Raw genomic sequence first — 27737 nt, 5'->3', positions numbered from 1 at the left:
AATAAAATAAATAGTCCCTCCCACGGACTGTGAGAATCTCCGTCGACTCTTCCTCATATTACACATGTCCGTTCTGAGCAGTCGCTGTCTTCATCCTACTTTCATCCACTGATAAGGAATGATGTTGTTCCAAACTGCAGGATCGGCAGTATATCCAGCTCTGATTGGTCAGCCCGTTTTGCATAGCTGGGAGGAGGAGGAGGAGGAGGAGAGGAGGAAGAAGACAGCAGTGGGGAGTTCATCTCTCCCATCCAACACCTGCTTTCCACCTCTCAACTGCTCCAGGACTTGCGGTTCTCCCCCCGGCGGGCAGCTTCTCCTCTCAGGATGGGGGCGTGAGGGGAAACGGAAAACTCTCCGGTTCGCCGACCGTTCCGATCGCGGAGAGCGAGGCGGCCCGGGCGAACAAGCACTCCGTAACCCGGTTTACAGCGGAAGTAACGATGGCCTGCCACTGAACCGTCATTTCTGCCTGTAGGACAGAATAAAGATTCAGCATCATACTGCGGTACCGGCTCGACCAATCAAAGGCATCATCTTAACAGGGGAGCCAATCACGGCTCATGTAGACACTGCAGCGCGGTAATTAATCTTAAATGACTCTTTTACTCTACAAGTATCTTGAATCTTCAGGAAATTGTTCATTTTATATTTGTGTCGTTTGGGTGAAATGACCCTTTTTAGTATACCTACCAACGGGGGTGTCCAGCTCCACCCCCGCCCACACCCCCTCAGCAAACTGCGTCACCCCGACGTAGCGCACCGTCCCAGCCTTATTGCTGCCCGCTGTGACGCGTGCGCCTTCACTGAGCCAATCGGGCAGCGCGGCGTCGTGACTGCGGTCTTCATCGTCCACGAAGATCTCCAGCCTCTCAAAGCCGTCGCCTCCTCCCCCGTCTCCGGCCGAGTCGATCGCCTCGTGTTCAGAGAAGGAATTTTCCGCAGTCACATTGTTATGATCGGCTGAGCTACGGCAAACGATGGCCGTCTCGGAGCCGCACTGGGGAGAAGAGGTCACAACATCGTTCCCGTCAGCGCCTCGAGGTTGAGGATTTGTGATTAATGTCGTCTCAGCAGCCAGGAGAGAGGAAGACGAGGAAGAGGGTTGGAGGACGTCAGACAGGGTAACCGTAGAAACACTGCTGGAGAAGTAGCCGCTTGATGACTGGCTGAGGGGGCTGAGGGGGGTAGAGTCATGCGGGTCATGCACAGGAAGAGGCGGGGCTTCTGGGAAGTCGCTTCGCTTGTCTTTGGTTGTGGGCCGTGGGACAGCGGTCTACAGCATCGGGTCCACCAACGAAGGGACAGAAGAAAACATGCAGACAAGGCGAAGCAACGAGAAACAATCAGCTATTATTATTGTGAACTTTTATAATATTGCCATAATCATTCTCTGAACCAATCAGGTGCTATAAAGTCTGATTATGAAGACGAAGGACAGAAAACGTCATCTGCTTGTTTTTTTGACATTTGCAGCCACATTCTGGTCGACTGGACAAATAAAAAGCCCTCTGGGCTGACTAAGACACAGAAATGTCACAAAACCACAGAGAGTATTTTTGATACTGCAGTTTGAGAGAGTTTGGATATAGACTCAAACTCACCGGCTCAGCCTTGACTCTGCTGTCGTCTCCTCCTGATGTCCCGATGCGAGGACCGTGCTGCTGAGTAACGATACTTAAAGTCAAAATAAGCCGGAGCTTGAAATGTACAGGATGAGCCAGCCAGGCTTAGAATAGAAACTATTGTGTATATATATTATTATTTTACTACTACTACTACTACTGTACTTCCATCTTGTCCTGTGAGGAGTCACCACATCAAATAAATGTTCTCCACTTCACCCTGTCCTTTGCATCGTCCTCCCCAACACCAGCCACTCTCATGTCCTCCCTCACTACGTCCATGTATCTTCTCTCCCAAGGAGAACCTCAGCATCTTCATCTCCACCACTTCTAGCTCCGCCTCCTGTCTCTTCCTCAGAGCCACTGTCTCTAGTCTAAGCCGTCCATCATGGCTGTCCTCACCACTGTCTTGTAGACCTTTCCCTTCATCCTTGCTGACACTGACAATATTCATTGTCCATTATTCAGCGAATCATTTCCTGCTTCACACAAACACAGTCAGATAAAGGCCAGAGCATTCAGGTCCGCACCATCTCGCCTCCATCGCCTCTGCCTACCTGCTGACTCGGCGGTGAAGGTCTCAGCTCCTTCTTGTCATCCCGAGCTGGAAACAGAGACTTGAGCAGTTTGGGCATCTGAGGGACCAGCGCCTTAACTGAAAGATAAGAGGCAGCAAGTCCTGAACGACCTGGGGAAGGGGGTGGAGAGGTGAGGGGGGAGAAGGAGCAAGAAGATGAAGAATAGAGGAAGGAAACAAGAAAGGATGAGTAGTTGTGGGAGGTAGAGAAGGCGTGGAAGATTAAGACAGGAAACTGAAAGCCAGTTCAGGATGTGGCTAAAATCGCAACGCAAGGACAGATGGAGACACCGGACGGTTTGGTCAGCTATTAGAACTCATTAAAAACATTCTATTCCATGGATTGTGATTCAGAATATAACTTAAAAAATGATTAATTCTCTTCATTTCATCAGCAGAAATACTCTAAAGCAGTGGTCCCCAACCAACGGGCCGCGGCCCGGTACTGGTCCGTGAGGTGTAATACTTGGTGTAATACTTGTTTAATAGTTATTGCAAGTGCATGATATAAATTTTATTGGTAAGATTAGATTCCTCTTTTATTTAATCCCTGGTCCGCAAAACAATTACCCGCCATGAAACTGGTCCGTGGCAGGAAAAAGGTTGGGGACCACTGCTCGAAAGCACAAGAAATAACTTTGAAATCAAGAAATAGTCAGTATTTTGACAAAATCAAACAGAAAGAGAAGGGATAGAGGGAGAGGTGAAGCAAAGCAGAAAAGTGCAACCGTCAAAATGTAAAAAGAAGTGCGTGGGAAGAAGGATGAAAGAACCGAACATGGAGGACAAAGATTATCACAAAGAAGTAGAGCAACACAGAGGAGTGAAGGAGGAGATTTACCTGGTTCTGGCTCCTGGCTCTGCAGGGGCGTGATGCCGAAAGGAGCTGGGGATGAAGAGAAGGAGGTGGAGTATGTGGATGGAGAAGAGGCGGGCCTGGGGAGGGTGCGAGGAAGCTGGGAAGGCACGAAGACATCCTGCTGACTCTCCCATCGAACCTGAGAAACAGATGAGACATTGGTTTTAAAATCTGTGCATAGTGCAATGAATATAATCAGACTAGAAATGATCCACAAATTCTAACATATTTAAAATTGCAGAAGCAAATTGTGCATTACCTTATCATCCATCAGGCAGCTTGTGGAAAGGTCCTGTCTACTTCCAGAGAGCTGAGGATGGATGAACAAGGAGAATACATCTTCATGTTGTACTTTATTGTGCAGAGTGACGGTGCTGCCTTCACGCTTTACCCGATGGACTGAGGGAGAACTTATACTCCGTCTACTGCTCTTGCTTCTGCCCATCAGTTGCTCCTTAACCGCCACCTCCTAAAATACAGAAATTACATTTCAGCTATTCGAGGAAAACACAAAACAAAATAGAACTTGTATATGTTATTTATTTTCACCAAGCTATGAAACTTCAAAGCTGTTAATTAAGACTTCATATGGACTGACTTGCCATCTACCCATCCTGTCTGTATCTCTACCAGATTCTCTATCCACCTGTCTGAGTCTGTCCAGAGTCAGAATGTTCTCCAGGCTCAGGACGCTGCGGAGGTATTTCTCGATCGCAGCCTCTTCATCAGCTGACTGGCTGTTGTGGACATTAGCAGCGAGGCGGGCCAGCATCTCCCTGTCCTCTGAACCAGGGTCGTCCTGACGGGACCAAACATCACAGAAAATGGGTGCTTAGCAACTCTTTCTGCGGAGATCTTTCTTTTGCAAAGCCGAAATATGATGCTTCCTCCAGGCTTTACCCCGGGGATGTTGGAGACCACCTCGAAGTTGACCCCAGAACCAGGTATGGTACTGCGAGTGGACATCCTCCTGAGAAAGTTGTGAGCGAAACCCTGGCGGCCCGGGTTAACGTTGACGCAGATCCTTTTTCTCAAGAAGAGCTGCATGTCGGCCGGGTGGCTGAGCTGAACCACCGCCCGAACTGTCAGGTAGACCCGTTGCTCCGGCAACGCTCCACCACGACTGAGCTGAGGATAATCGTGGACAGTAGAGTCCCACGATGCCTCTGCTTTCACCTGTGAGGTAGGACGAACCTTTAGTGAAAGTGAAACAAATAAAATGATAGTGAAGGAGCCTCCTTCTGAACACCCTCACCTCGCCATCGTAGTGTTTGACGATCTGTAAGTCAAAGAAGTCGTCCTCATCCTCCCCAGTGAGGGTCGCATCCCAACCTCCAGCCTCAGGAACCTCAAACTGGTCTTGCGAGCTGAGGTCATCAGCTGGGAAAACCAATAAAAAACGTCAAAAATCAGACTAAGCAGAACAACGCAAGAGGTTTAGATAACTTGGCGAAGAACACAAGTACGTTTGAGGTTCAGGAAGATGACAGGAATGTGAGTCTCCATGCCCGGTAAAGGAACCCTGTGAACAAACAAGCAATAAATGCTGGGCTCAACGGTCCTCTGAGGAACCATATAAAAAATAAAAATCACAGGTTGTACCATTCTGCAGGTGCTCCAGGTATTCCGCTGCCAGCAGAGGGCACCATAACAGCGTTTCTCTCCTCTGTCAGAGTCAGTCGCCACTCCAGAAGCTGGGCCTCCCTCTCCATGTCATCCTCGGTCTTCTCTGTATGCAAGATAATGCTTCAAACTTGACTAAAACCCCGAGTGTGTTCACATTTTCTTTCTAATGTGCAAACAGCGTACTTGTACGTTACCTGCTTTGCTAACCAGGCTCTGCAGGTGCTGGTCGAGGTATTCCTGTCTCTTGGTGAGAGTAGCTAACCACTGCCCCCGTAACCGTTCCAGGTCCCTCTCCTACACAACAAAGCAGCTTTAAGTCACTGCAAGACTTCTCAAAAATGGAACAGGCTATAGCTGCATTAAGCTAGTTTACCTGATAACTATCCATCTCGTCTTCTTCCTGGTCCGCTGTAATATTCCTGATTTCCACACAACCTACTGACACAGCGAGCAGCACTTCTGCTATCAGAGGCATCGTGCCCGAGTCCTGAACCGAGCGCACATCCACCTGGATTCGCCTCGACTGACCCTGAAGATGAGGAAGGACGGTGGAGTAGTTAACGGATATGACTTTAGACTTTACAGACAGGACATGCATTTCAAAACATGAAAACCGCTCAGATATTGGTTACCTGCCGAAGCTGGAAGATTCCCCCGGTCCTCACATCTCTAGCTGGAACCACCTCCACTGGAACAAAGTCTCCGTTCTCGTTTATTTCAAGGATCTGGATCCAGAGCTCCAGACGGCGCGTTACCTCACTCCACCTTCAAAAATGAACATCATCGGCACATACACTTTGGTTTTACATCAAGCTAGTCTTTCAAACAATAAGAATCAGAAAAGTGTGTCCACCTGTCTCGTAGGGTGCGTGTCTTGGCCTGAATGATGCTAAGGTCCCAAAGGGCGGGGTTCCTCCCCGAATCAGCCTGTCTGTGTCCGTACACCTCAATAGCAACTGCCCCTTCAGTCAGGTATTCAATGAAATCCTCCGTCACCGACACCGCCAGCTCCTACATGGCGAAAGAAAGATCAGTCATGCCAGCTATTTAAAACTGACAATGCACTCGGAAAATGATCTGCAAATATTTGGTTTGAAAGTAATTTTAACAGATTCAAACTCCCTCCCCAGCTTCACCTTGCAGCTATCAAACACCACCATGCAGTGCGGGTCCTTAGTGTTGGGCGAAGAAGATGAAGGATCTACTTCTGGAGCCACGATGATGGGCTCAGGCTGGTCCCAGAATGAATACTGACAGAAGACAAAGTTGGACAGATACTGTGGAAGACCGGTGGCCTGCAGGATCTTAATCTGAAGGGCAAACAAGTCGAAGGTCATGGAATCATTCAAAAGCATGTTCAAGGCATTCTTCACACCAAAATATGTATATTTGAGGTTTTCACAGACTAAGTAATAAAACTGTGCACATGGAATGCTTTTCAATTACTGCGTGAACCGCTCTGAATTAAATCGCCTTTCCCATCTCACCATGCAGACCAGTTTGCGATCCTGAAGTTCAGTGTCTTGGTTGTTGTCAGACTCATCCCCTCCAGCCATGTTGTCCTCCAACCCCCCTCCGACTCGAACCACTTCCACATGAAGACGCCCAGCCACCTGACCACAGTCAAGAGAGGGAAGACAAGACAAGACAGTCGAGTTCCACCTTGCATTCAGCTGAAATTTTCATCTTTCTCTTCAATGATACTTTATTTATGCCTATGGGCAGATTTTATTTTTGCATGTGACACCCATTTCAGAAAGACAATGAACCAGACAAAGAAGTACATGATCGAGTATCAGGAAAATAAAGTGCTCAGTGGTCCACCATACACCAATGCTGAAGCAAACTTATATAAAACAATAATAAATTAAAATATAACTTAAAACAAATGCAATAAAACACAATATGCTTAAGGAATTAAAAGCAATCTCATAAGAACTGGAACAAGAACATAAAAGGTAAGGTCAAAATAAAGAGTATTGGTATTGGTATATGTACTTGTATTTTGTTGACAAGCTAGAGGATTTTAGCAGCATTTTTACCAAGTGACCTTTATAATGAATAATTTTGTACTAAAGGTCTCATTGAGTCATTCTGGGTTTACAGAGATTACTGGAACAATTTTAAAGTCAATATAAACAGAAACTCAGACTTGAAGAAAAACCCAGAACAGACACCACAGAGATGAACTTCACGCTTATCAGGTTAACCCCTGAAGCTCTGCAAGAAGAGGATTAGTTTATCAAAGAGGTGGTCTGTAAATGCCCACCTCCCCCTTCTGGTTGATGATGGGAACAGCGTACTGCAGCTTCACGTCATAGAAGAGGCAGGACAGGAAGACGTTGGCAACGCCGATAAGGCTGTGGTTTTCCTGCTCGTCAAAGAAAGGGTCTGCACGACGGAAATATGAGAGCATCACCTGCACAAGCAAAAAAAAAAAAAAGGTAAACATGGAATAAATCTGAAGTTACTGCAAAAACACTTTCACGTCTCCTTCTTAGTTCATTCTCATTCCATCGCTCTTCTGCCAACTGAGGTCATGTCTTCATTTCCTCGTGATCTGGCAGGGTTAGACTGCACACAGCAATTTATCAAGCTAACTCACAGGGTTGTCATGGTGATGGATGTTGTAATCCTGCCACTCCTGGTACAACTCTCTCATGTCGACAAGACGGTTTTCCATCTTCTCCAAACTCCAGATCTGCTTCCCTCGACACCGACGTCGAACCTGAATCGCTGGTTCACTGAGAACCGCGTCCCTCTAGAGACACAAAGATTATTTTGAGATCTGTTTGTGTTAAAAATAGAAGACAGGAAATGAGTGCACGAACATCTACATATTTGTACGCGCCAGACCTTGCGGTTTGCGTAAAGGTTGTCTGATGGGATCTGGAGAGTGACTCTGTACTCCGTGTGACGCTCCAGCTCATCCGCGATGAAACAGGCTTCTTGTACCAGGAGGTTTGCCCTCACAATCTGCTCCCTCAGTCGCCGTAGACTCCGCAGCAGCACCGCCTCCCTGAGGAGGAGAGGAGGCGACAGACAGAGGCGAGTCAGAGGGATTTCATTTATTTTTGGACTGAGAGGGAGCTTCACAGAGCCGAGCGCATTTCCATATCTGATGCATGTACACACACACTCCCACCTGTCCTCAGTCCACTGCTTCAGTCTGCCCTGAGCACTGCTTGAATGACTCATCCCCCCCACACTGAGTCTCTCCATACTGCGGTAGTGGGACTGCTGGCCCGGACCGTGCTGGCCAGCCACCGACCCTCCGGACGGGCCGGCGGACAGACGGTCCGGGTTGAGTTTCTTGCGAAGGTGCTGCAGTTCCTGCTCATACATCTGTCTCTGGCGCTCCAGAGCAGACCGCTTCTCCTCTTCATGCTGCCTCCCCAGAGACTGAAGCACAGCTTGCATTGGGTCTAACAGGAACAAGAAGAGAGGAGACTGAACACAAGAAGCACTGAACTGTGTTCAATGTTCTATTGATGCAGAATATAGACGCCTTCTTACCATTATTACCCAAGGCTTTCATCATGACCTCTGTTTGGGCAAACTCGTAGGAAAAGCTGACTTCACTGGACACTTCACTCCCTGTGTCACCATCTGCATCCAGCTGCTCACTGCTGCCGCTGTTCTTCATCACACCGCCCTCAACTTCCTCATCCTCAGTTCCCAGAGAGCGGCGCTTAGGTAGGTTGATCCTGACAGTAATATGTCCAGTTAATTGACCACGAATTTAGCATGGCTTGGCTGATTTCCGAGTATCCAATTATATTATAACTTGACTAATTCTTGTACAGATCCTGTTTATCATCGTTATTGTAATATAGGCTGCAATAAAATATAGAACATTGAAATACATGAAGTTTAAGTACGTAAAGCTGACAAAATGAAACATTTTAAGAAATGTAAGAATAAGGCAACTAAATTAGCTAACAAAACAAATATTTGCAGTAAAATTACCTAAAGAAGTGATTGTTTCCCCACAAGATTCGGTCACCGTGGTGAAGCTGCAGACCACTGGTCACTGGAGAACCATTGACACAATTCCTTTAAAACAATACAGAGTTGCATTAACCGCTGGTCTCCAGAGGTAAAACAAACCTCAAGCCTGTACTCAGCCCATCAGCCGGTGCTTCTTACCGAGCGTTGCGGTAGGGGGTGAGGATGACAGCAGAGTCTTCGGTAATATTGATGACGCAGTGTTCGGCCTGGATACCCATCCCACACAGCTGGATATCCTGAGAGTCTGCTGATCCCACCTTCGTGTGATCCTGAGCCATAGTTCAAAATGTCACAAGATCTTTGTCAAGGTTCCTTTTGGTCGTTTTGTGGATTTTGCATAATAGATGCCAGTGGAAAGACATAAAAGTCTTTGATGCTTTCGCCATTTTAAGTCAAACAAAATATTTAAATGTAGCATTGTTTTAAATTTCGATGTTAGCTGTTCTCTCAAGTTTTACTTTTGCATGAAATCTGATTTGGGATCAGAAAAACAGTCAAATCCAGCTGATGTGTCTGTACTTGTATGTTTTTTGTATTTAGTCATTATTGTTACATGTAGCACGACTTCACCGAGAGACATTCCTAGTCTGTGAATCCTCACTGACAATGGCAATAAACACCTTCTGATTCTGATTCTGAGATGAACTCAATGTTGGTGACAATGCTGTTTTACATTCTATATGAACAGGTATAAAATATCCACTGTTCAGCAGAGCTATTGAGGAATCCGTGCGTGTTCTCCTACCTTCAGGTAGTAAACCAAAAGTTCATTAAGGGCAGGATCAGCATTAAGGTTGACAAGAAAACTTTTGTCATCTCCAACTTTAATCCCCGATGACTGGAGAGAAATACCCAGACTCTCCAACTGCTTCTGACGCTCCTATGAACACAGAAACAAAGATCGTTTTTACACGTATATGTAAACCTTAACGTGCTTGTAGAAAACCAAACTAGGATCATTTATGTACAATAGCTCAGCTCGGATTAATTTTTGGAAATGAAATTTAATGACATTCAGAACCGTCTTACTTGTGCAACCTCCTCAGTTTTCCGAAGTTTCTCCTCCCAGGTAATGGTCATCTCTTGGATCAACTTTTCAGACTCTTCGAGACGCTCTTTAAGTTCTGGAGCTTTCAAAGACTGGATCAAAAACAACAGAGGAGTCACGGAAAGCAGAAATTAAGAAATGCTGATCTCTAGCATTTCAAACATGTCTCACCTCTGCTTGAGTCAGCTGTACTTTGAGTTTCTCGACTTCCTCTCTCAGCTCCCTGATGATACGAGCGTTGGGATCTTCATTCACAACAGCATGGTTCACAATGCTCTTTGCTCGGTCTGCATAGCGCAGCGTCGAAAGGGTCTCTTCATAGCTGTCTGCTGCTGGACTCACGGTTGCGACCATCGCCGTGCGGCTGTTGCCACCCAGACAGTCCTGAAGAAATGTGTAAATATGCAACACATCCAGGTGAGGACAGACACAGCTGGGATGATAAAACAGCAGTTCTCTTCCACGTAAAGAAAATCTAATGAATATATACATGTGTACCTTTAGTAGCCATGTCAGAACAGAGTCTCTGTATGGAACAAACTTGTTCTTGTTCTTGGTTGTTCCCTGTTCAGCTAGCGCTGAGATCACCAGACCAAGAGTAGTCAGAGACCTGGCAAACAAAAAAACCCAAGGGTCACACACCTTCTATTTCGTGCCATGAATTTATTCTGTGACACATTGCAAGCTTAAGATATGCAAAATCTTTTGGTAACTTATAAATTGGAGTAAATCATTTGTCTGGTGTTATACACCTTGTATTATGTTGAAAAATAATTACGTTGTTTATGTTAGGGTCATTTTGACCCGCACTGTGTAAATCCACTCAAAACAGTAAAAAAAAAACGCGTTAAACCAATAACGTCTTCATTTTAGATTATATGAACATTTAGAAAAGAGACATACCATACATTTTTAATTCCAACACTATATTTAAGAACTATTTGAAGTTTTTTCCTCTTCATGAACACTTTTTTTTTTTCATTCGACTTGCTCCATTTCCTCAGATTTTCAATGTTCAACAGCTCTGGTGTCGCGGTTGTCAAATCGGATCACACGAGATATCATGTGAAATGTCTCCAGAGACATTGTTGCTCGAAGGATTGGCCTTCCATTCTCTTGATTCCACAGACTTGCAGTTGCTTCTCCCTTTGACCTGTAGACTCCAGCTAATACCAGAATTCCGATGTAAGCATGCAAGTCAGTCTGATCCAGTGGCTTCCATTTCTCTTGAAATACACGCCTTCCCTCCAAATTGGTCATGTCCAGTATAATCTTCTCTATTGGTGGGGATATGAAGAGCTGAAATGCTGATTGAATATCATCGACTCGTGTGACAGCAAATCTTGTAGGACCGGGAGTCCTTTTGATGACATTGGAAGATGACAGTCCACCTCGGCTTTGGTGTGGTGCTGTTGACCCTTTTATATTACCAACTTTAGATGCCCATGTCCCCTCTGTGGATGATTATTGCTGCATTCCTTGGTTTTCATCTGATGGAGAGACAATGGCAGACTCGTCCTCTGAATCCTCCTCATTGGAGGAAAATTGACAATCTGGATCATCAATAACATTGTCCCCGGTCTCTGAAATCTCTTCCTCTGCATCACTAAAGCCAAAGTAGCATCAACTGTAAACCTTCTGGAGCTCATTTTTGGTGTGTTTGTCAAAGAGATGACATGAGAACAGTGACAAGGACAAGGGAGAAAAAGTTCCTCCTCTACTCACACCTGGGTCTCTGTGTCGAAATAGCTATTCAGAGGGAGTCAAAATACAAATAATTGGGCAATCTAAATAAAGGACATAAAATACATCAGTGTTTATTTTGGATCTGAACAGCTTCTTACCCACATTAAAGTGTCCGGGTCAAAATGACCCCAACATCATATTCGTATACAAAGTCTGCACAGACATTATACTACACATCAAGGTGTCCAGATTTTACACACAAGTTCATGACCCAAGATGAGGAAAAGTCACAAAATTGTATGACAAAAAATAAAGGATAACCAGTACTTTGGTCAACACAAAAACTGAAATGGGTCAAATTGACCCTTAACATAACATAAGGGTTAAGAGAATACTACAGCAATGCTTCAGCATACTTGTTGATGTTGCTTCCTTCCTTGAGTCGTTCTCCTGCTGCTCCCGTTTTCGCTGCGCGTTCACTTCCTGCCAGGTCGACCAGACTCAACCGACTCACCTTCTCTCCAGTCGTCTAAAGAGAAAAGGGAGTCAGACAGAAGAAATTTCATCTATGAATGTTCATTCTTTCGAATAAGTTTCTTTTTTTGATAAAAAAATGTCTCCCTACGATCAAGAGAATCACTTATCTTCCAACACTATGCATTGCATTGAACTTTGGGTCATATGCCATGCACGTTATCAGGGCAATAGTTTATTACTGCCGATGTCTCCTGAGCTGGGCATGTTTCTCTCCGCGTCGGGTGGATTAATTTTCATATTTAATCTCCTCATAATGGAACCATCCTTTTTTTCTCACATTGCATATAAACGTCCCGAAGCTGCAATCTAGGAGATTTATGCGGATGTAGATCTGCTGACATTCCTGAAAGCAGAGCCATATATTATCTGGCCATCTTGACAACCTGAATGCCTCATTAATCACCATGGAGGCACAGAATTAAGACATTCCCTGCAGGCAGCTTTCGGATGGCCATTGTTGTGATCTAGGAGCATGGCCGCAACAGACAACCCAGAAATAAACAACATGATCCAATGGATCAGGAACTTTCCTCATGAACTTATAATCACATTAAAAACATTGCTCCTGCTCACCTTTGTCGCGTTTTCATGTGATTCTATCAAGCACTTCATGCAGAAATCTAGTGTTACACTTGGGTTTCTCATATTTCAGTCTATTATTGACAGTTTCCTTCAATTTCCTGCAATGTAGTGAGGATCTGGATATCACCTCGCCATCTGTGCCAGGACAGATCGACCCTGGGTCAGTGGCTGAGGAGGCTGAATGTAACACCTGATTTTCACCTGACACCTGCTGCGGAACAAAAGCAGTGCCTCGGCAGCAACAATCACCTGTGTGTGTAAAATTTAGCCTGTTCAGAAAAAAGATTAGCACTTTGTTACAAAAAGAAAGGCTCGAACAGTCAGAAAGGCAGATATCCTTTTTAATCATAGACTCATTGCATGTGTTTAGCAATCACTGCTGCTTCTGCCCTGGTTGCATGATGCTCTCGCTACTTCAAACAGGCACAGTATTTATACATAGCATTAAATGGATTCCTCTGCAGGAGTCTTCTATTTTTAGTTCCACTCCTCTGCGTCTTTAAATAAGGTCAAATATCCCTAATGACTGCCAAGCACCATAAAGCAACAAAGAGTGGAACATGAGCACAAACCTCATAATAGATACTCATCAACTAGCCAAGTAAAATGATACATTGGTCCAGAGGGGTTTGTCGTGTTTCGGGTTCATTGCGAGAATACAAACTATATTAAAAATGAGGAAATAAAAATACCAAACAGATAAGGAACAGCAGCTACAGAATGTGTTGGCTTCGTGATTCCGACCATACGTCAGCCGCTGTCTGACGAACGCTGAATGACACAGGAGGCGTCGTGAAAGCGAGCTGGCTGTATCAGCTGACAAACCCAAACGCACGCCTGTGAATTATTAACAGAATTTGCAGATGGCAAGTCATTGCGGAAATACGGGTAAGGAGCCACAGAACATTAGTGGGTCACTGAGAAAGGACAATTTGTCATTTACATCTTTAGATGGAGAATTTGCTCAGACAGCTGAGCCGACATCCTTTCTGGCTCCCTCGCCCCGACTCGCCGCAGAGGCAGTTTGACCAAAGAACTAGACTGGTCGTCAATTAAGTTCTGTTACGGAAAACATATCTGTGCTTTGCAACTATCATATGGCAATAATATGTAAAATTATTCAAATAGAAATGCGATATTGCATCCAAAAACAAATTGAGCAAATGAACCACTAGACACAGGTAGCCGTTTGTCTGCATCGAATGTAGCAGACATGTAGGATTCTAGAACAACAGAAGGTGAGACAGTCAGAAGATTTCACAACAGATGTGCACACAGTTAAAAATAAGAAAAATAAGAACGTTTGTTTGTGTCTAAATAGCACTATAAATTAATTGTGTGCTCCATTTACCCCAGACTGCAGGTCTTTGAGAGTGTGTGTGAGGATGATGTTGAAGACTGCATGCGATCGGCTACTCTCTTCATTCATATTGGTGGCTGCAACAGTTCGGGACTTATTCCCCTCAGACATCAGAGACTCAATGTCCTGTAAAAGAGACAGTGGAGATCAAACAACAAGGATCGAGCAGGAAAAGGACAACACTTCAGACTCATACAGGTGCATTATGGAGACGGCTTCAACTGGCCAAACTGCAAGCCCAGCGACGAGAAAACGATATTCATGATAACTTCTATATTCTACGATCGTCTTTCTATTTGGGACTGGTGGAACTGCTGAGCTGATGTCAGCAGCACTGCTACAGTACAGAAGCCTCGTGTTTGAAGCGAGAGCAAATGCAAGTAACGGTCTCAGATCACATATCAGCTGGATGCCGACACACTGGTAAGTAAACCTGAGAGAAATGAAACAGCAAAAAAAAAAATCGTTACCTTGTAGCTGGCAACAGCTAGTCGAGACAGACCGTCCACATAAGGACCCAAAACCTTATGTTCCCTCACCCTCAGAGTTTGTCTGCCCCTGGATGGAAAGTAAATGAATAAGGTTTAAAACGGGCAGAAAAAAAAAGGTAACTCACAGATTAACATTCATTTGACGCAGGGACACCAGTGAAAATACCGGCCAGTAGGTCATCGTCACAACTGTCCTCACTTTAGAGAGACTGTGTTTGCCCCAGCCACTTTATTCTGACTTGCTGCCCGCCCTGAGATCTTCTTCATTCTTTCAGCCCTGAGGAAATCCCATATGCCTGTCAGATGGTCCTCCTCTCTTTGTGGCCATTTAACAGAGGTCAAAAGGTCACAGAGAGAGTGAAGGTCAAAGGTTGTGCCGTCTGGAGCAGCAGAAACAAGCCTGTGGTCCTGATTTACTGCTGACCAGATGGGCATCAGTGCCTGCAGGACATTAGAGTAATCATTTTGATCTGCTGCCCACAGCAGCTGGTGGGATCAGCATGCACCAGGCATCGTCTCTGTTCAACAAGCTAAACAGAGGACAAATTCAGATGGTTGTTCACCTAAAAGGTCATTAAGGTTGGTGCTCCAGTCACAGATTATAGTGTTCCAGCCCACAACATCAGATCTGACACCTGTAATTAACTCCGTGATGAAGCTTCACACTTCAGGCCAAAATTCCATCTCTTCAGTAGAAGAATTTACTTTGAAGCAGCTTGAAGAAATACATTCTGAATTGAATACATTCTGTATTTAATATATTTTATAGCCGTTTTAAGTTGCTTAAATAGATCATAAATCCATTTCTAGCATGCTTCCTCCTTTTCATGAAAGGGTGTGAAGATTAGGCTGAAGTCGTACCCTTTTGGATCGAGCAAATCTCGGACCTTCTCATTGTAGATCTCCATGTAAGACACCTCCACAGTAAAGCTCTCCTCCTCCCGCTGCTCCTTCTGTGTTCGGTCAAACAAAGCGCTGCACAGTCGTGGAATAAGACCTGGTTGGTCCACTGAACCCATCATGGTGTACGACTTTCCAGAACCTGGCAACGAACAATTGGAACATAAAACTTAAAAAGTAAAAATGGACATATGTGCGACATATACACAGACAACATATACAACACGGTAGACAGAACGGGGCTTCATGAGATACAACTATCCAATCGAATGCGATTCAAACAGCTCCGGTATCGGTTGTTGCCCAACAGATGTTATGGTATCAAGAATAACTTGGGATTCTAAGAAACGAGCAGATTCATTTTATATTGTTTACTACTGGAATGATATTGGACTGATTCATATTTAATACATCTTATCCTAATACGCTGCTGTCACTCATGCCTGTAAATATATCTGAATAAATGACTGACTGAATACAAGACACAGATGGCTGTGGACAAGGACGTACCGGTTTGTCCATAGGCAAAGATACAGGCATTGTAGCCCTGGAAGGCGTTACGGAGAAGACTTTCCCCAAGGCACTGGAAGACCACCTCCTGACCTGGACAGACACATAGACTCATTTATAAAACCCAATATTTAACCTTTTTAAGATGACGTCTCTGTACATCATATGAAATGTTAAACATTTTAATAAGAGATAGACAAGCGATAATGTTGGACCGATTAGTTATACTAAAAAATTCATATTAATGAACCAATAAAAAAAAAAAAGAACATTTTAACTTCAGAATGAACTAACCTGCAAAATTCTCCTTATCCGTCTCATCCATGGACCAGAAGCAGTAATCATAGGCAAAGACCTGAGAAGACGGGAACAGCATGAGACGCGAATGACAGACAGGGGTGGCTTTGTCTTCTTCAAAATTAATTTTTTGTAATGAGAAGAAATGAGTTACTAATTAGTAATTTTTAATTTAAAACTTAAATCATTAAGACACAAGGTGGTGTATGATGCAAACACTAACGGAAATTAGAAAATTGAAAAGAAGACAATTATATGAAAAGAAAATACTCCACACTGGGCAGGTGCCGCAAACAAAGAAGCTTCTGGTTTTAATTCTACTTCTTTGAAACAGTACAGGGTGGCTGCAGAGACAGACGGTTCCCATGGGAACGAGAGCATTGGGCCACTGGGCCTGTAAGATCGGTGTGATGGATCCCTTCTCTACCTCGACTACTGATATCACGTGGTAAATCATACGATTATTATTCAAATTAGCTTTCAAAAGAAAAGCAACGCTTGATGCCTTTTGTCGTCACAATGACCCTGTTGGGAAATACTGATGCAAAGTAGAGGAGGCCACAGGTTTGCACTCAAGTTCCTTTAGAACAAGAATTCCTCCAGGGTTTTATAACCGAGTCAGCTCAGCATCTTTGTGTGTTTATGTGTGTTGTTACCTTGGATTGACTCCTGATGATGTCGGGAGGGTCCACAGCAGCATGCGGAGAGATAGGAAGATGACATTTGATGACGTTAATTAACTTTATCTATCCTCAGTTGCGAATTATTTTTACACTCGACATAATAAACACACATACAGGCCAGAGCGGGCGCGCACACACACACACACACACACACACACACACACAAAGGGCCTGTAGACATGCAAATAATGAAGATGGCCGAGTGATGGGCAGCCACATAGAACCCCAGTAGCAGCTACCGGTTCACAAGCCATACTTTGGTCCATGCTGGACCTGAACCGGCGACACTCCGGCCCCCAAGCCAAGTCCTTGTGGACTGAGCTACTGTCGCCCCTTTAGTGCAAACAGAGGAATATTTTAAGCAATTCAGGAGGCTGCAGTGGAATCCAAGCCTGGAATGGATGAAACCTGAAGCTTTTTTTCTTACTAATTATCATGTGTTCCTCTGAGGGGAAGAGAGTCAGACAGATAAATGAATACATGGCTGAGTGGAGACAGACAGAAAGACAAAGCAGCGCTTGAACCACCAGCCTCAGGCTTTTCTCATTTTCACAAGTTGTTTTAGCAGATATGAAGTCGGCCTTGGGAGTCTCCTTTTACATCTTGTTTGACTCAAGTTGAAGCAACTCATCAGGGAATCTGAAATGGATGCGTGCATCTATCTCTGGGCGGCTGACACTGAAGTTGGCAGAGGGTTGAGTAACCGGAATCAGAGAGTGATCGATGATCGATACAAATCCATAACTGGATCAAGATCACATTCTGAAACATCCGCACAAAATACCTTAGACAATGTCATGTTTTCATGGCCATTCCCATGATGCTTTCCACCATTTGACATTTAATTGGGGTTCGTTAATTGGTTGCACTTTTCTTTTTAGCTACGAGTTTAATTTGTTTTTAGTGCCACTGGCTGTTAAATTCAAGAGGAGTTTAATTATTGATGAGAACGCTTGGATCATTCACCACACGCCACAGCACTACTGTGGGCACAAGTTGATTAGAGATAAACTGGGGAGAGAAAGAGATAAAATAATTTTATTTTTAGTCTAGCTGAAACTGAAACGCTTTTTCAGGATTGTGAAGACAGTTGCCATGACGCCATTAACGTCATTCAGCAGGCACTCCAATCTCAACTGCTAGTGAAACGTGACAGCAGCATTAGGCAGGCCGTCCCTGCAGGCATTTAATCCACGGGGAGCGCTCTGATGAATATTTTTAATGCATTTATCCTACTTCTAAAATCATCACTCGTTGGGTGTTTCTAAAAAAAGCCTTTTTCGCGCCAGTCTAAGAAGTTCTCTATTTCCTTTCTCCCTTTTGCTCACGACAGGAGATGATTCATCTTCTATCTCCAGCTGTGCGGCGCTGGCGCTGCCGTCAGTCACAGAGCAAAGTCTCGTTTGATAACTAGGTCAGGAGGAAGACATTGCTTGCGGTGTACACCAGTGGTCCCCAACCACCGGGCCGTGAGGCAGTTATTACCGGGTCGCACAGAAAGAAGAACTCATTTATAACATTTCCGTTGTATTATTAGCGTCTAAAAAGGAGTTTTATTTTGAAAAACAACCAGATTTTCTTCAACGCAACATTCGCCTGTGAATTTTCTTGGTCCCGTGATATATAACTTAAAAAAACAGCCGTAAACTAGCAAAAATTAATAAAAACGTCTTTGGAGAACTTCTTTTAACAGACAAACCAGGAGTCAGACTTAAAATACGGGTTTATCTACAACAGCTGATTAGCTTCGTTAACGAGGCAATAAAAGGGTCAAAACTGTTTGGCACAGAGAGACCAGAACCTGGATTAAAAGACAAGAACCCTGGAATAAAAGATAAGAATGTGGAATTTATTCAACAAAAACGTGACCATGAAGGACAGAAGCAATTATTGAGGCCACATCTAATGATGAGTAGATATTGGTGCAATACTTGTTTAATAGTTATTGCAAGTGCATAATATGAAGTTTATTGTAAGATTATAGTCCTATTTTTTTTATTTAATTACCCCACCGGTCCGCAAAACAATTGCCCGGCATGAAACCGGTCCGTGGCAGGAAAAAGGTTGGGGACCGCTGGACTACACAACAACAAACACACATGTACACAAACTGAGTGTGATTCATTAATACTGACCATCCATGACCAACACCAGATCAAACCTCGACCCTCAAAACATTAAAATTCCTCAAACCTGCTTCAGTAAATATGGAACACAGACACCGGTCCTGCTCATAAATGCTTCATGCACATACCAACCAGCATACAATCCCAGCTGTAATAATCCACGTTTCACTGATGTTTACACAGCTGACATTCAGCATTCAGAATGAAAGGATTTTCTTTTTGCTACAGAAAAGTAGCTCAGTCGCTTTTCAGACCAGGCTCAAGTTAAGGATCCCTACACGGCACTGACATTTATTAAAAGCGCTGTGATTTCCCGGTATTTGTGGTTCTCTGAATGCTCCTCCTACATATATCATATCTTGGAGCACTTTAGAGCTGAAATTGGCACGGTTTGGATGGACGCAGTGATGACGGCTGCATGGCGAGCAGGGCTACCCATGTCTTGTTCACAAACATGCATTAACAGAGCAAGGCGGCCCCCCCACGAGTGGGAAGAATGAGAGAGAGGAGAGCAGCGAGCCCACCGCCTGCAGTCCTTGAACACATCTCTTCATCCCACCTCCCTTCAGCATACTCCTCCACTCTGATTACCATCATTTAAAAAATAACATCATGCATGGTTGGTCAACCCACCCATTTTCTTTCTCTGCTATTCTTGTGTTGTGTTTTTTTCTCTCTTGGACTGTACCACTCGTGACTTTGTAGGGAGGGATGATGAATGGAGGATGGGAAGGAGGCTGAAGGTAGCAGGCGGGGGGTTAGGTACAGTGAGTGAAGAGGCTGGGTCTGAGACTGGAGCGTTAAACTGAAGCAGAAATGGCACCATGACAGAACAGCAGGACACGGCTGATAATTGAGCTCGCTGACATCATGACTAACAATGAATAGGACAACAGTTTCCCACAGTGAACACTAGACCCTCCCATTTAAACTAATGACACGGTCTGGGGACACAAAAATAAACTCAATGTCCAGGATTACTGTACTCCTCTCCAAGAAGGCCATGTTACATCTTACCGCCCAATGATTGCTTTATTCACAATGTTCAGGGATTTATTGATGAGTTCATGATATATATATATACACACACATATACAACACAGAGTATTTACTGGGTTAATTCAAAAGCCAGGTTTGCGCTCTCCTAGAGCTTTTCTAGTTATTTATATGGCACACATTAACTGGAGAACTGGATAGTTCTGCAGTCTAATGTTCATATTCTTCACAGGAATGTAATAAAGCTGAATGAGGAGCCACAGGGCTAATGTTCGGCATTTCAGATGCCGCTGGAAAAAATGAGTAGGTAGTCTTCAACCTGAGGATGGGATGTGAACTCGCTTTTTATGCTATTCAAGTGTGGAAATAAGCATTAAAGTAGTCTAGAATGGGCTTTTATTCAAACTTCAGCCAGGCACTGACTCTTAGCGGTCCAAATTGAACCATAAAACACACCATGATTTCTTGTCCTTCGCCAGACTGGAGACTGATGCTAATAACATGCACTCAAACCATCTCACTCAGCCAGGATTCATTCAGGCTCTTGGAAAATCCACTTATTTGGATACGCAACCGCTGTCTGAATATCCAGGGTTGGAAAAGCACACAACGTGGACAGGGGCGAGTCCGGCAGCTTCCTAGTGTGTGACTTGTGAGAAGGACCACAAACACACTTCTCTCTGGAGAAGGTGAAAAACTGTTCATCTCTCCTCTTCACTCCTGAGCTCGTGAGGCAGAATGCTCATGCCAATGTTCTTCACATGGACATTGTGTTAGGATCACGGCCAAGTTGAGCAACCACTCCCTACAGCCACGACAAATTCAGTTTCGTTTATGGTGATGAATTTATTGGAAATAAAGTCCACTATGTAATTCAACTGATTGCAATACCATAGCAAGCAGTAGGTGTCCAACTTCCTACTCGTGCTAGGCTAAGACTCTGAAATCAGTAACGTATTAGTGTAAACCTGGCCTTTACGATGCTTGGACCAACTAGCTCGACGCAACATTACTAAATTCAAAGCAGGAAGAATTTGATATTGGTGGGCTTTTAGGAACTCCCACAATCACATGGTTGATTAAAATTGTAGTTAAAGCAACCGACTTTACTCTGAACACAGACGGCACCTTTCTAAAGTGACTAATAATTAGTGAGCACTGGGGGCAAACAATAAAACTATAACACAGTATTTCAGGGAATTTTGACAATAACGATTTATCGAGCTTGCGCATGCACGCGCGCACACACACACAAACACAAACACACACGCACGCCTTGTACTGGATCATGCAAATCCTAAAATAACCACATTATTTGAGGATACGAGCCACCGTGGACAATATTGTTTAACAAACCGAGTTGCTTGTATTTGTCTCACTGATATCTGTGACAGCTTCAGGCTATGATGCAAATGTGCTGTTTGTTCACAAAGCCACTGGCAGGCTAGCTGCCTGCTTATCGGAATCATTATCAGAGTGGCCTGACTGCATTTAACACTCTGGATGCTAACGCACAACAAAATATATGCTCAATTCTAACATTAAGGCAACAAAGTGTAAAATAAATAAAAAGTGTTTAGAAAACACAGAAGGCCAATACATCATCACATGTTCATTTCCTTGATGATCCCCTACGAGGAGAGCTTAAAGAAAGTCCTCAAGCCGCAGTGAGTCACTGAGTGGCAGCATGAGGAGCTCCACAGTGGCCTCACCAGTGAGTGTCACTGGTGGAAAAACTGAATTGGACACATAAGCAGAACACACAACTAACGAGTGGCCAAAAATACTGTAAAGCACAGGATGTAAAGTCACGATGAAAGTTAAGACACTTTTAAAGCTTTGCTGAAAAACGAATTTATTAAACTATACTGATTCATTAGTAGCTCCAATGCGAGGTACATAAGGGTGGCAGAAAAACTCAACCAATCATTTATTCCCCAGTGCCTGAATGGCTAGATGCTCTCTGTTAAAACAGGATCCAGAGCAATTTGGCTCCTGCAACAGACCTGATCCACTCCAGACATGCATTTTACCTAGAAGAATCAGAGGAATCAATGCAGCCTCTGTAAAACGGCTAAGAATACATCAAGCAACTACGTTTACAGCATACTACCTCTATGCATCAAAGATCATTTCTCTTCCCTATTTAACAAGTGAAGAATTATTAAACAGCATCTACATGCTCCGAGCAGCAGTCGTTCGGCCCATCCTCCTGCCACTGCCTCCTCGCTCCTTTGTCTTAGACAGACAGCAACGACAGCTCTGCTCCTTTGGTGCTCCATAAGTCACTGCATGGGGGAACTTTATGGTCGGCAGATGCTCAAGAAAATGAGGCTTTTGCCCCTCTTCCATCATCTACTCACTCCACGAAAAGACTTCACGGTCACTAAAAGCAACGCAGCGTTACACCCCCCTCGCCCCCCGCCCCACCAATGTCGCCAGGGAAACAGAAGAACAGAGGAAAAAGGGAGGAAGCCAGGCGGTGGGGAGTTATGACCTGACGAAATGAGGCACAAGAGCAGTGGAGTCTGCTTTTTTTTTACGTCTGTCCCTGCCTTGATCGTACCGTTGTCCCGCTTCCAGCCACGTCTCAGACAGAGGCAGAAAAACACTTCTCTGCCCAACGCATCTAAATCCAACACCTCCTTCATCGCAGGGCTTCAGATTAGATCGAAACTCTTGGCTGACAGGATAAGTAGCGTAAAAAGCCAACAGAGGGGAAACAAGCGACCATTGATATCCGTTCAAGCGCTCCCGTCTCTAGGAGACCCATCGGTGGGTTTGTCCAAAAACATCATGGCAAAGAAATATTACAAACAAGGCAGGCACACGCTGCTTAAAAAGCAGTGATCATTTAAAAGACAGGGGTAACTTCCATTAACATAAATATCATTTAGTGAGGAGACAATGGCTATGAATATAAGCAACAGTGAAGGCAACAGGCTCACAACATTAAATATATTCATAAGTAGTCCATTTTAGCTAACGACTGTGATACACCTAAATTTGATCAGTTGTATCCCTCTATTATTGTTCAGGTGTAATCACGGTGCAGTACAACAAAGACACTAGAATAAGAGTAGGAAAACGTCAGCACCACTTTCCCCTCCTGAGGCGCTGGACGTTTATCGAAATTTCTTCTAGGCCGGCCTGTGCCTGTCGGGTGCCTCCAGAGTCCCATTAGTCTGGGGCGTGTGGGATGCTTCGGGAGTACGAAGCCTGATCCCTCTACCTGCCGAAGCAGGATCTTGATTGGTAAACAAATAATCAAAACTAGCCCGGACACATCCTTTTCCTGAACAGTGTTAAAACATGGACTCATTAACTTGATGTGAACTGCCTAACTTTTCCTACGGACGTAACTGTGTTCCGTAGTACACAGTTATGATAAGAGGGGGGAAAAAGAGTGAACACCTATTACTTTGTGGCCATCAACCTGTTGAATTAGAGACTTTTGAGGACAATAAATAATAGTTAATTTGTAAATGAGTCAAGCTACAGGTAAACGTACCTGGAGTCTCCTTTGCCCAGATTACCAGCGGCAGGATTAAGGATTGTCTGGTTCTTCACCATATCCACAACAACTTTAGTGTTCAATTCCTTTTCTGTGGATGAAAAAACAGACAGCGTTATAGACAAAGCCATGAACCTCAAAACACAAACATGCCAAAGTTTCTACCGTTTCAACACCGGCACACTATCATTGTAAATTTCATGACAAAATAGGATTGAAAATGTGCCATAATCATCTGAAAAACAAGCGTTTTCCAACATGTTGGGCTACACCAGAATAAAGATCCTAAGATTAACAAGATGCCCTGAAATCTTTGGCCCATTTACCAGCTAATTTGATGTTAGAATACAGATTAAATTAATAATGGGAAGGAAAAAAAAATATGTATATTTTGCATCCTGTAGAACAGATTAATTTACTGACATGGAAACATAAATCTGATGGTCATTTGTTGGGCCTATGGTGCTGTAAAAACAACAACAACAACTTTAAAACAGCGGAATACTTAAAATGTTTGCCGTGAAACATCAAGTTCAAGCTCGTGAGCAGGCTGTGAAACAACTCCGAAAATGACCTTTTACCTTCGAGTGAGCATTGACCTAATCAATAAAGCAGACGTATTCCAACACACGACTCAGGCCCGCCCACAGTGGCCCTGGCCCCTCATGGTCCAGCACCAGCTGGCCAAATACAAGCCAACATACAATACAAGTCCTATTGCTGATCATCTTAATTCAGAATATTATCACCTACTAAGGCAACCTGATTAACATTTTCTCAAAATCCAAGAGTTTGGATTAGTACTAAAATGCAAATAGCAAACATTTGATCATTTATTGACATATTTTAAAGCAGACAGGGTTTATATCGCGAGCGCATTCTTTCAGTATAACCCTCTCAGAGAAGGCCTTGCTGTGAAAGTCACCAGTCAAACCACTGGGAAAGGAGCCGCAGTGGAAATTCATGACACTGGATGGTTTCTGCATTCATCCATGCTACCAATGAGACCTGGTGATGGTTGCACTACCAGCATGTCCTACCTAGGCAACCAAATGTTTGGTAGAACTGCCCATTTAAAGAACAAACTTACGTGTAGAGCAGCCTTATTTAACAGTAGCAGGATACCTTTTTTTCCCCACATTAGTAAAAAAAACTAAATGAGCTAAAATCCTTTTTTCATTCATTCATTTTCCAACCGCTTAGTCCGTTATCGGGTCGCGAGCCAAGCTGGAGCCGATCTCAGCAGCCAATGGGCGAGAGGCGGTGTACACCCTGGACAAGCCGCCAGTTCATCGCAGGGAAACACAGAGACAGCCACACACACACACTCACACCTACGGGCAGTTTAAGGTCACCGATCCGCCTAAGATGCATGTTTTTGGTGGTGGGAGGAAGCCGGAGAACCTGGAGAGAACCCACGCAGACACGGGGAGAACATGCAAACTCCTCACAGAAAGGCCAGAAGTCGGATTCGAACTCGCGAGCTCCTCGTTGTGAGGCAACAGCGCTTACCACTGCGCCACCGGGACGCCCGAGCTGAAATTGTTACACTCATTCAAAGCAAAATATTGCAACAGGCCCAAGTCATGACTGATACGCCATTATATTTTTACAGTTGCTAAATGTCTTACCACCTTAAATTCTGCTATTTCATTATAGGTAAAGTGAGCATTTGTCTAATGAGGACAACAGGAACATTATCCCTGCATGATGTGCAATTACGTGAACACATAATTTCATTGTTGTGTGTTGTGTCCAGCATTCCATTAACAATAGGCTTTTTTCTCTTTGTGTCGTCTTATTGTACTATGTTTGGAAGATATGTCTTCAACCTCTTTGTACCAGGAATCTTCATGACTGCAGATCCAGCAGAAAAAAGGGTTTTGAGGATAAATGGCCTGTTTAAATGGCCTCAATCTTACCACTCCTGTCCGGAACACGGGGTAATGGACTAGGAATGGAATAGAATGCGCCTTGGAAACTTCGTGTCAGAGGTTAGAGCACCTGAATCACTGTCCCAGTCTTCTGTTGTCAAGGAAACCACAAAGTGCAAAAAGCTAAAAAATAAAAGGCAAAGCAAGTTATTAGGCATCGAGTGAAAAAGACACGGCGCAAAAGCACAAACTTAAGCAAGGAAAATGGAACATAAATAGAGAGGTTGAGCAAGAAATCTTTATGTTCTGTGCTCTCTTCCTCTGCTGTGGCCTACATTACCCATGTGCCCTTTGTGAAGCAGCTGAACTTCCTGAATAGGAGAAGGGAAAGTGTGATGTGGTGGGGTTGGGTTGGGAGAATAAATGTACCCATTGTTATCTGTCTCTCCACGCTCCATAACCAGCTCCCACCTTCCGCTGACTTTCTCTCTGGTTTTTCACTGGGTTACCGGTGCTGAGGTTCGGCGCAACCAACAGGCCTGAGACCAGCCAGCAAGCTGGTCTCAGGCCTTGCTCCGCTTGGCCTTGCTCTGCTCTTCGAAGGCCAGAGCCATGGGAACATGAAGCGTTACGCAATGTTAGCAAATATTCATTCAGACTCCCTTCCTGCCTTTGTCCGCATCTGCAGCTGGACCACCAGTCCCCCTCAGGAACGGTGGCGTGAGGGTTAAAACAAAGCACACTTGTTCTGTCAATGTCACAGGTGTGAATCACTGCACCATCTTAGGAAGACGTGCGTGAGGAGAGTGATTGTGGCTCATATGCCCTTCCATTATTGCTGCTATAAGTGCCCTGAAGCAGTTCTGTTGCTTTTGGTTTAGTCTTTGAGGTTTACCACAAGATGGGTGAATGAGAACCAACAATGGTCTACTCCATTACAACAGGGATAAGTGGAAACATAGGACTGCTGGTTCAAACCCATTTTCACAAAGGAAAATCACACCACAAGCCCACAGCATTACCAATGCTTCAAAATAATGATGATGCGTTAAAAAAATCTAACTGGAAAATAATGGGTTTAAAGCTTTGATTTCCGAAAGAAATTCCACGTCTCCTACTGAATCATGCAGCAGAGTTCACATCAATAAAAGGAAGGAGACTCGAGTGACATAGGAAGTATAGGATAACAGAGGTCACCATTAAAAAATATAAATTATGTACATGCACGTAATGTGATAATCGAGAGGTCTATACATCTATTTATTATATGAAGTCACAGCACTGATTAATTGCCAAACATCCCATGACAAATTTCTCAAAAACACATGGGATGGTAGCATGTCCACCATAAAAGTTTAAACTTGTTGATAGATAGCAATCTCTGTAACATGACCCTGGCGGCTCTCGGTTCTCCATGTTACAGTTCATGCTAAACACCTGCCTCGGGGAACCGTCTGACAACCCACTGCCTTGGTCTTGTGACCGATTTTTCTGGCTCAGAGAGGAGAGCGAGAGAGAGAGGCATATGATTCACTAGGCTACCGTCACGGCAGCTCTCCTCCTCCTCCTCCTCCTCCTCCTCCTCCACATGGGACACATGATTCCCAACACCAAAAAACAGACTTGGCAATTGACTTTGAAACGTCAAGTGTCTCCTCCTTTGTTACACAAAAAAAGTTGACATTTTGAAACATGCAGTTTGTGTAGCAATGCCTTTGTTCGGCATGCTTACTTTTAATAAAGGATAGGATGTAGTGTTGTAGAATAGTGGAAACCTGAGGACCAAGTCAGAGAAGCAGTAATGCAAGTATCAGAAAAGCCTCTTTTCAGAGAACGCAACTATTAGTCTGAAACAGCATGCGCCGATGATCCCAATAGTGTTTGAGGATGCAACTATCATATTATTAAACTGTATACTATTAAAACGATAGAGTACATTTCACCCAGCAGCTCCGGTTCATCTTCTAGCTGGATGAGAGGCATCCGTGACGAAAGCCCTTTGGCAGCACTGTGCAATCCAGACCAGCCACACAACAGCTTCCATTAATCTGCAGAAGCTCATTTAATTAATGAGTGTTGATCTCTAAAAGGCAGCCCATTCCCGAGCAGCCTAGCGTGGAGGCGTGTCGTTGGTCTGTTGAATTGGGCTGGGGAAGCTTTTGCCCCGCATGAAGACGAGATCATCTGATTTTATAGCATTCACGACATGATACTCATTTTTTCCTCTCATATTAGCATGAGACAATGTAGACAGATGTAGCCTTCGTATGCCAAATGACTTGAGGCTAAAGCACTCTCACCTCGTCTGTTCATGGGCCGTAGACGTACAGCCACCTTGACGTTGGAGTCGTCCAGGATGGGTTCCCCCATGCTGAAGCCTTACCCAAGGAGGAGGGGGGGTAACGCTGATCCAAAATAAATCCGCTATTCAGCCA

General features: G+C 44.3%; 1 protein-coding gene across 1 annotated transcript; it reads right to left on the bottom strand.

Moving 5' to 3' along the window:
* Window positions 1–272: 272 nt before the first annotated feature.
* LOC137912612 (kinesin-like protein KIF13B) lies at window positions 273–27672 on the bottom strand. Its single transcript, XM_068756748.1, has 38 exons — window positions 27603–27672; window positions 23426–23519; window positions 16766–16778; window positions 16107–16167; window positions 15813–15905; window positions 15264–15444; window positions 14382–14469; window positions 13903–14037; window positions 11849–11961; window positions 10245–10356; window positions 9918–10130; window positions 9728–9838; window positions 9444–9578; window positions 8837–8967; window positions 8657–8743; window positions 8204–8394; window positions 7833–8112; window positions 7544–7706; window positions 7293–7448; window positions 6957–7106; window positions 6175–6300; window positions 5824–5997; window positions 5541–5698; window positions 5320–5452; window positions 5061–5216; window positions 4882–4981; window positions 4664–4790; window positions 4528–4583; window positions 4317–4441; window positions 3962–4237; window positions 3708–3860; window positions 3453–3530; window positions 3321–3371; window positions 3044–3200; window positions 2183–2313; window positions 1605–1664; window positions 694–1276; window positions 273–472 (listed from the first exon to the last, which is right to left on the bottom strand). Exons 1-38 carry the CDS (start codon window positions 27670–27672, stop codon window positions 273–275), a joined length of 5421 nt encoding a protein of 1806 aa, XP_068612849.1.
* Window positions 27673–27737: the final 65 nt, after the last annotated feature.

Source organism: Brachionichthys hirsutus, unplaced genomic scaffold (assembly GCF_040956055.1).
Source record: "Brachionichthys hirsutus isolate HB-005 unplaced genomic scaffold, CSIRO-AGI_Bhir_v1 contig_202, whole genome shotgun sequence".
Classification (NCBI taxonomy): Eukaryota; Metazoa; Chordata; class Actinopteri; order Lophiiformes; family Brachionichthyidae; genus Brachionichthys; species Brachionichthys hirsutus.
The sequence above is the reverse complement of the archived record's forward strand: the minus strand, read 5'-3'. Positions and strand labels throughout refer to the sequence as shown.

Coding starts and splice junctions, on each gene's coding strand:
- LOC137912612 (XM_068756748.1), bottom strand. CDS start 27,672: ATGGGGGAACCCATCCTGGACGACTCCAACGTCAAGGTGGCTGTACGT. Junction 8,744..8,836: donor ACCCCCTACCGCAACGCTCG/GTAAGAAGCACC, acceptor ATTGTTTTAAAG/GAATTGTGTCAATGGTTCTC. Junction 1,665..2,182: donor CTTCACCGCCGAGTCAGCAG/GTAGGCAGAGGC, acceptor ATCGTTACTCAG/CAGCACGGTCCTCGCATCGG.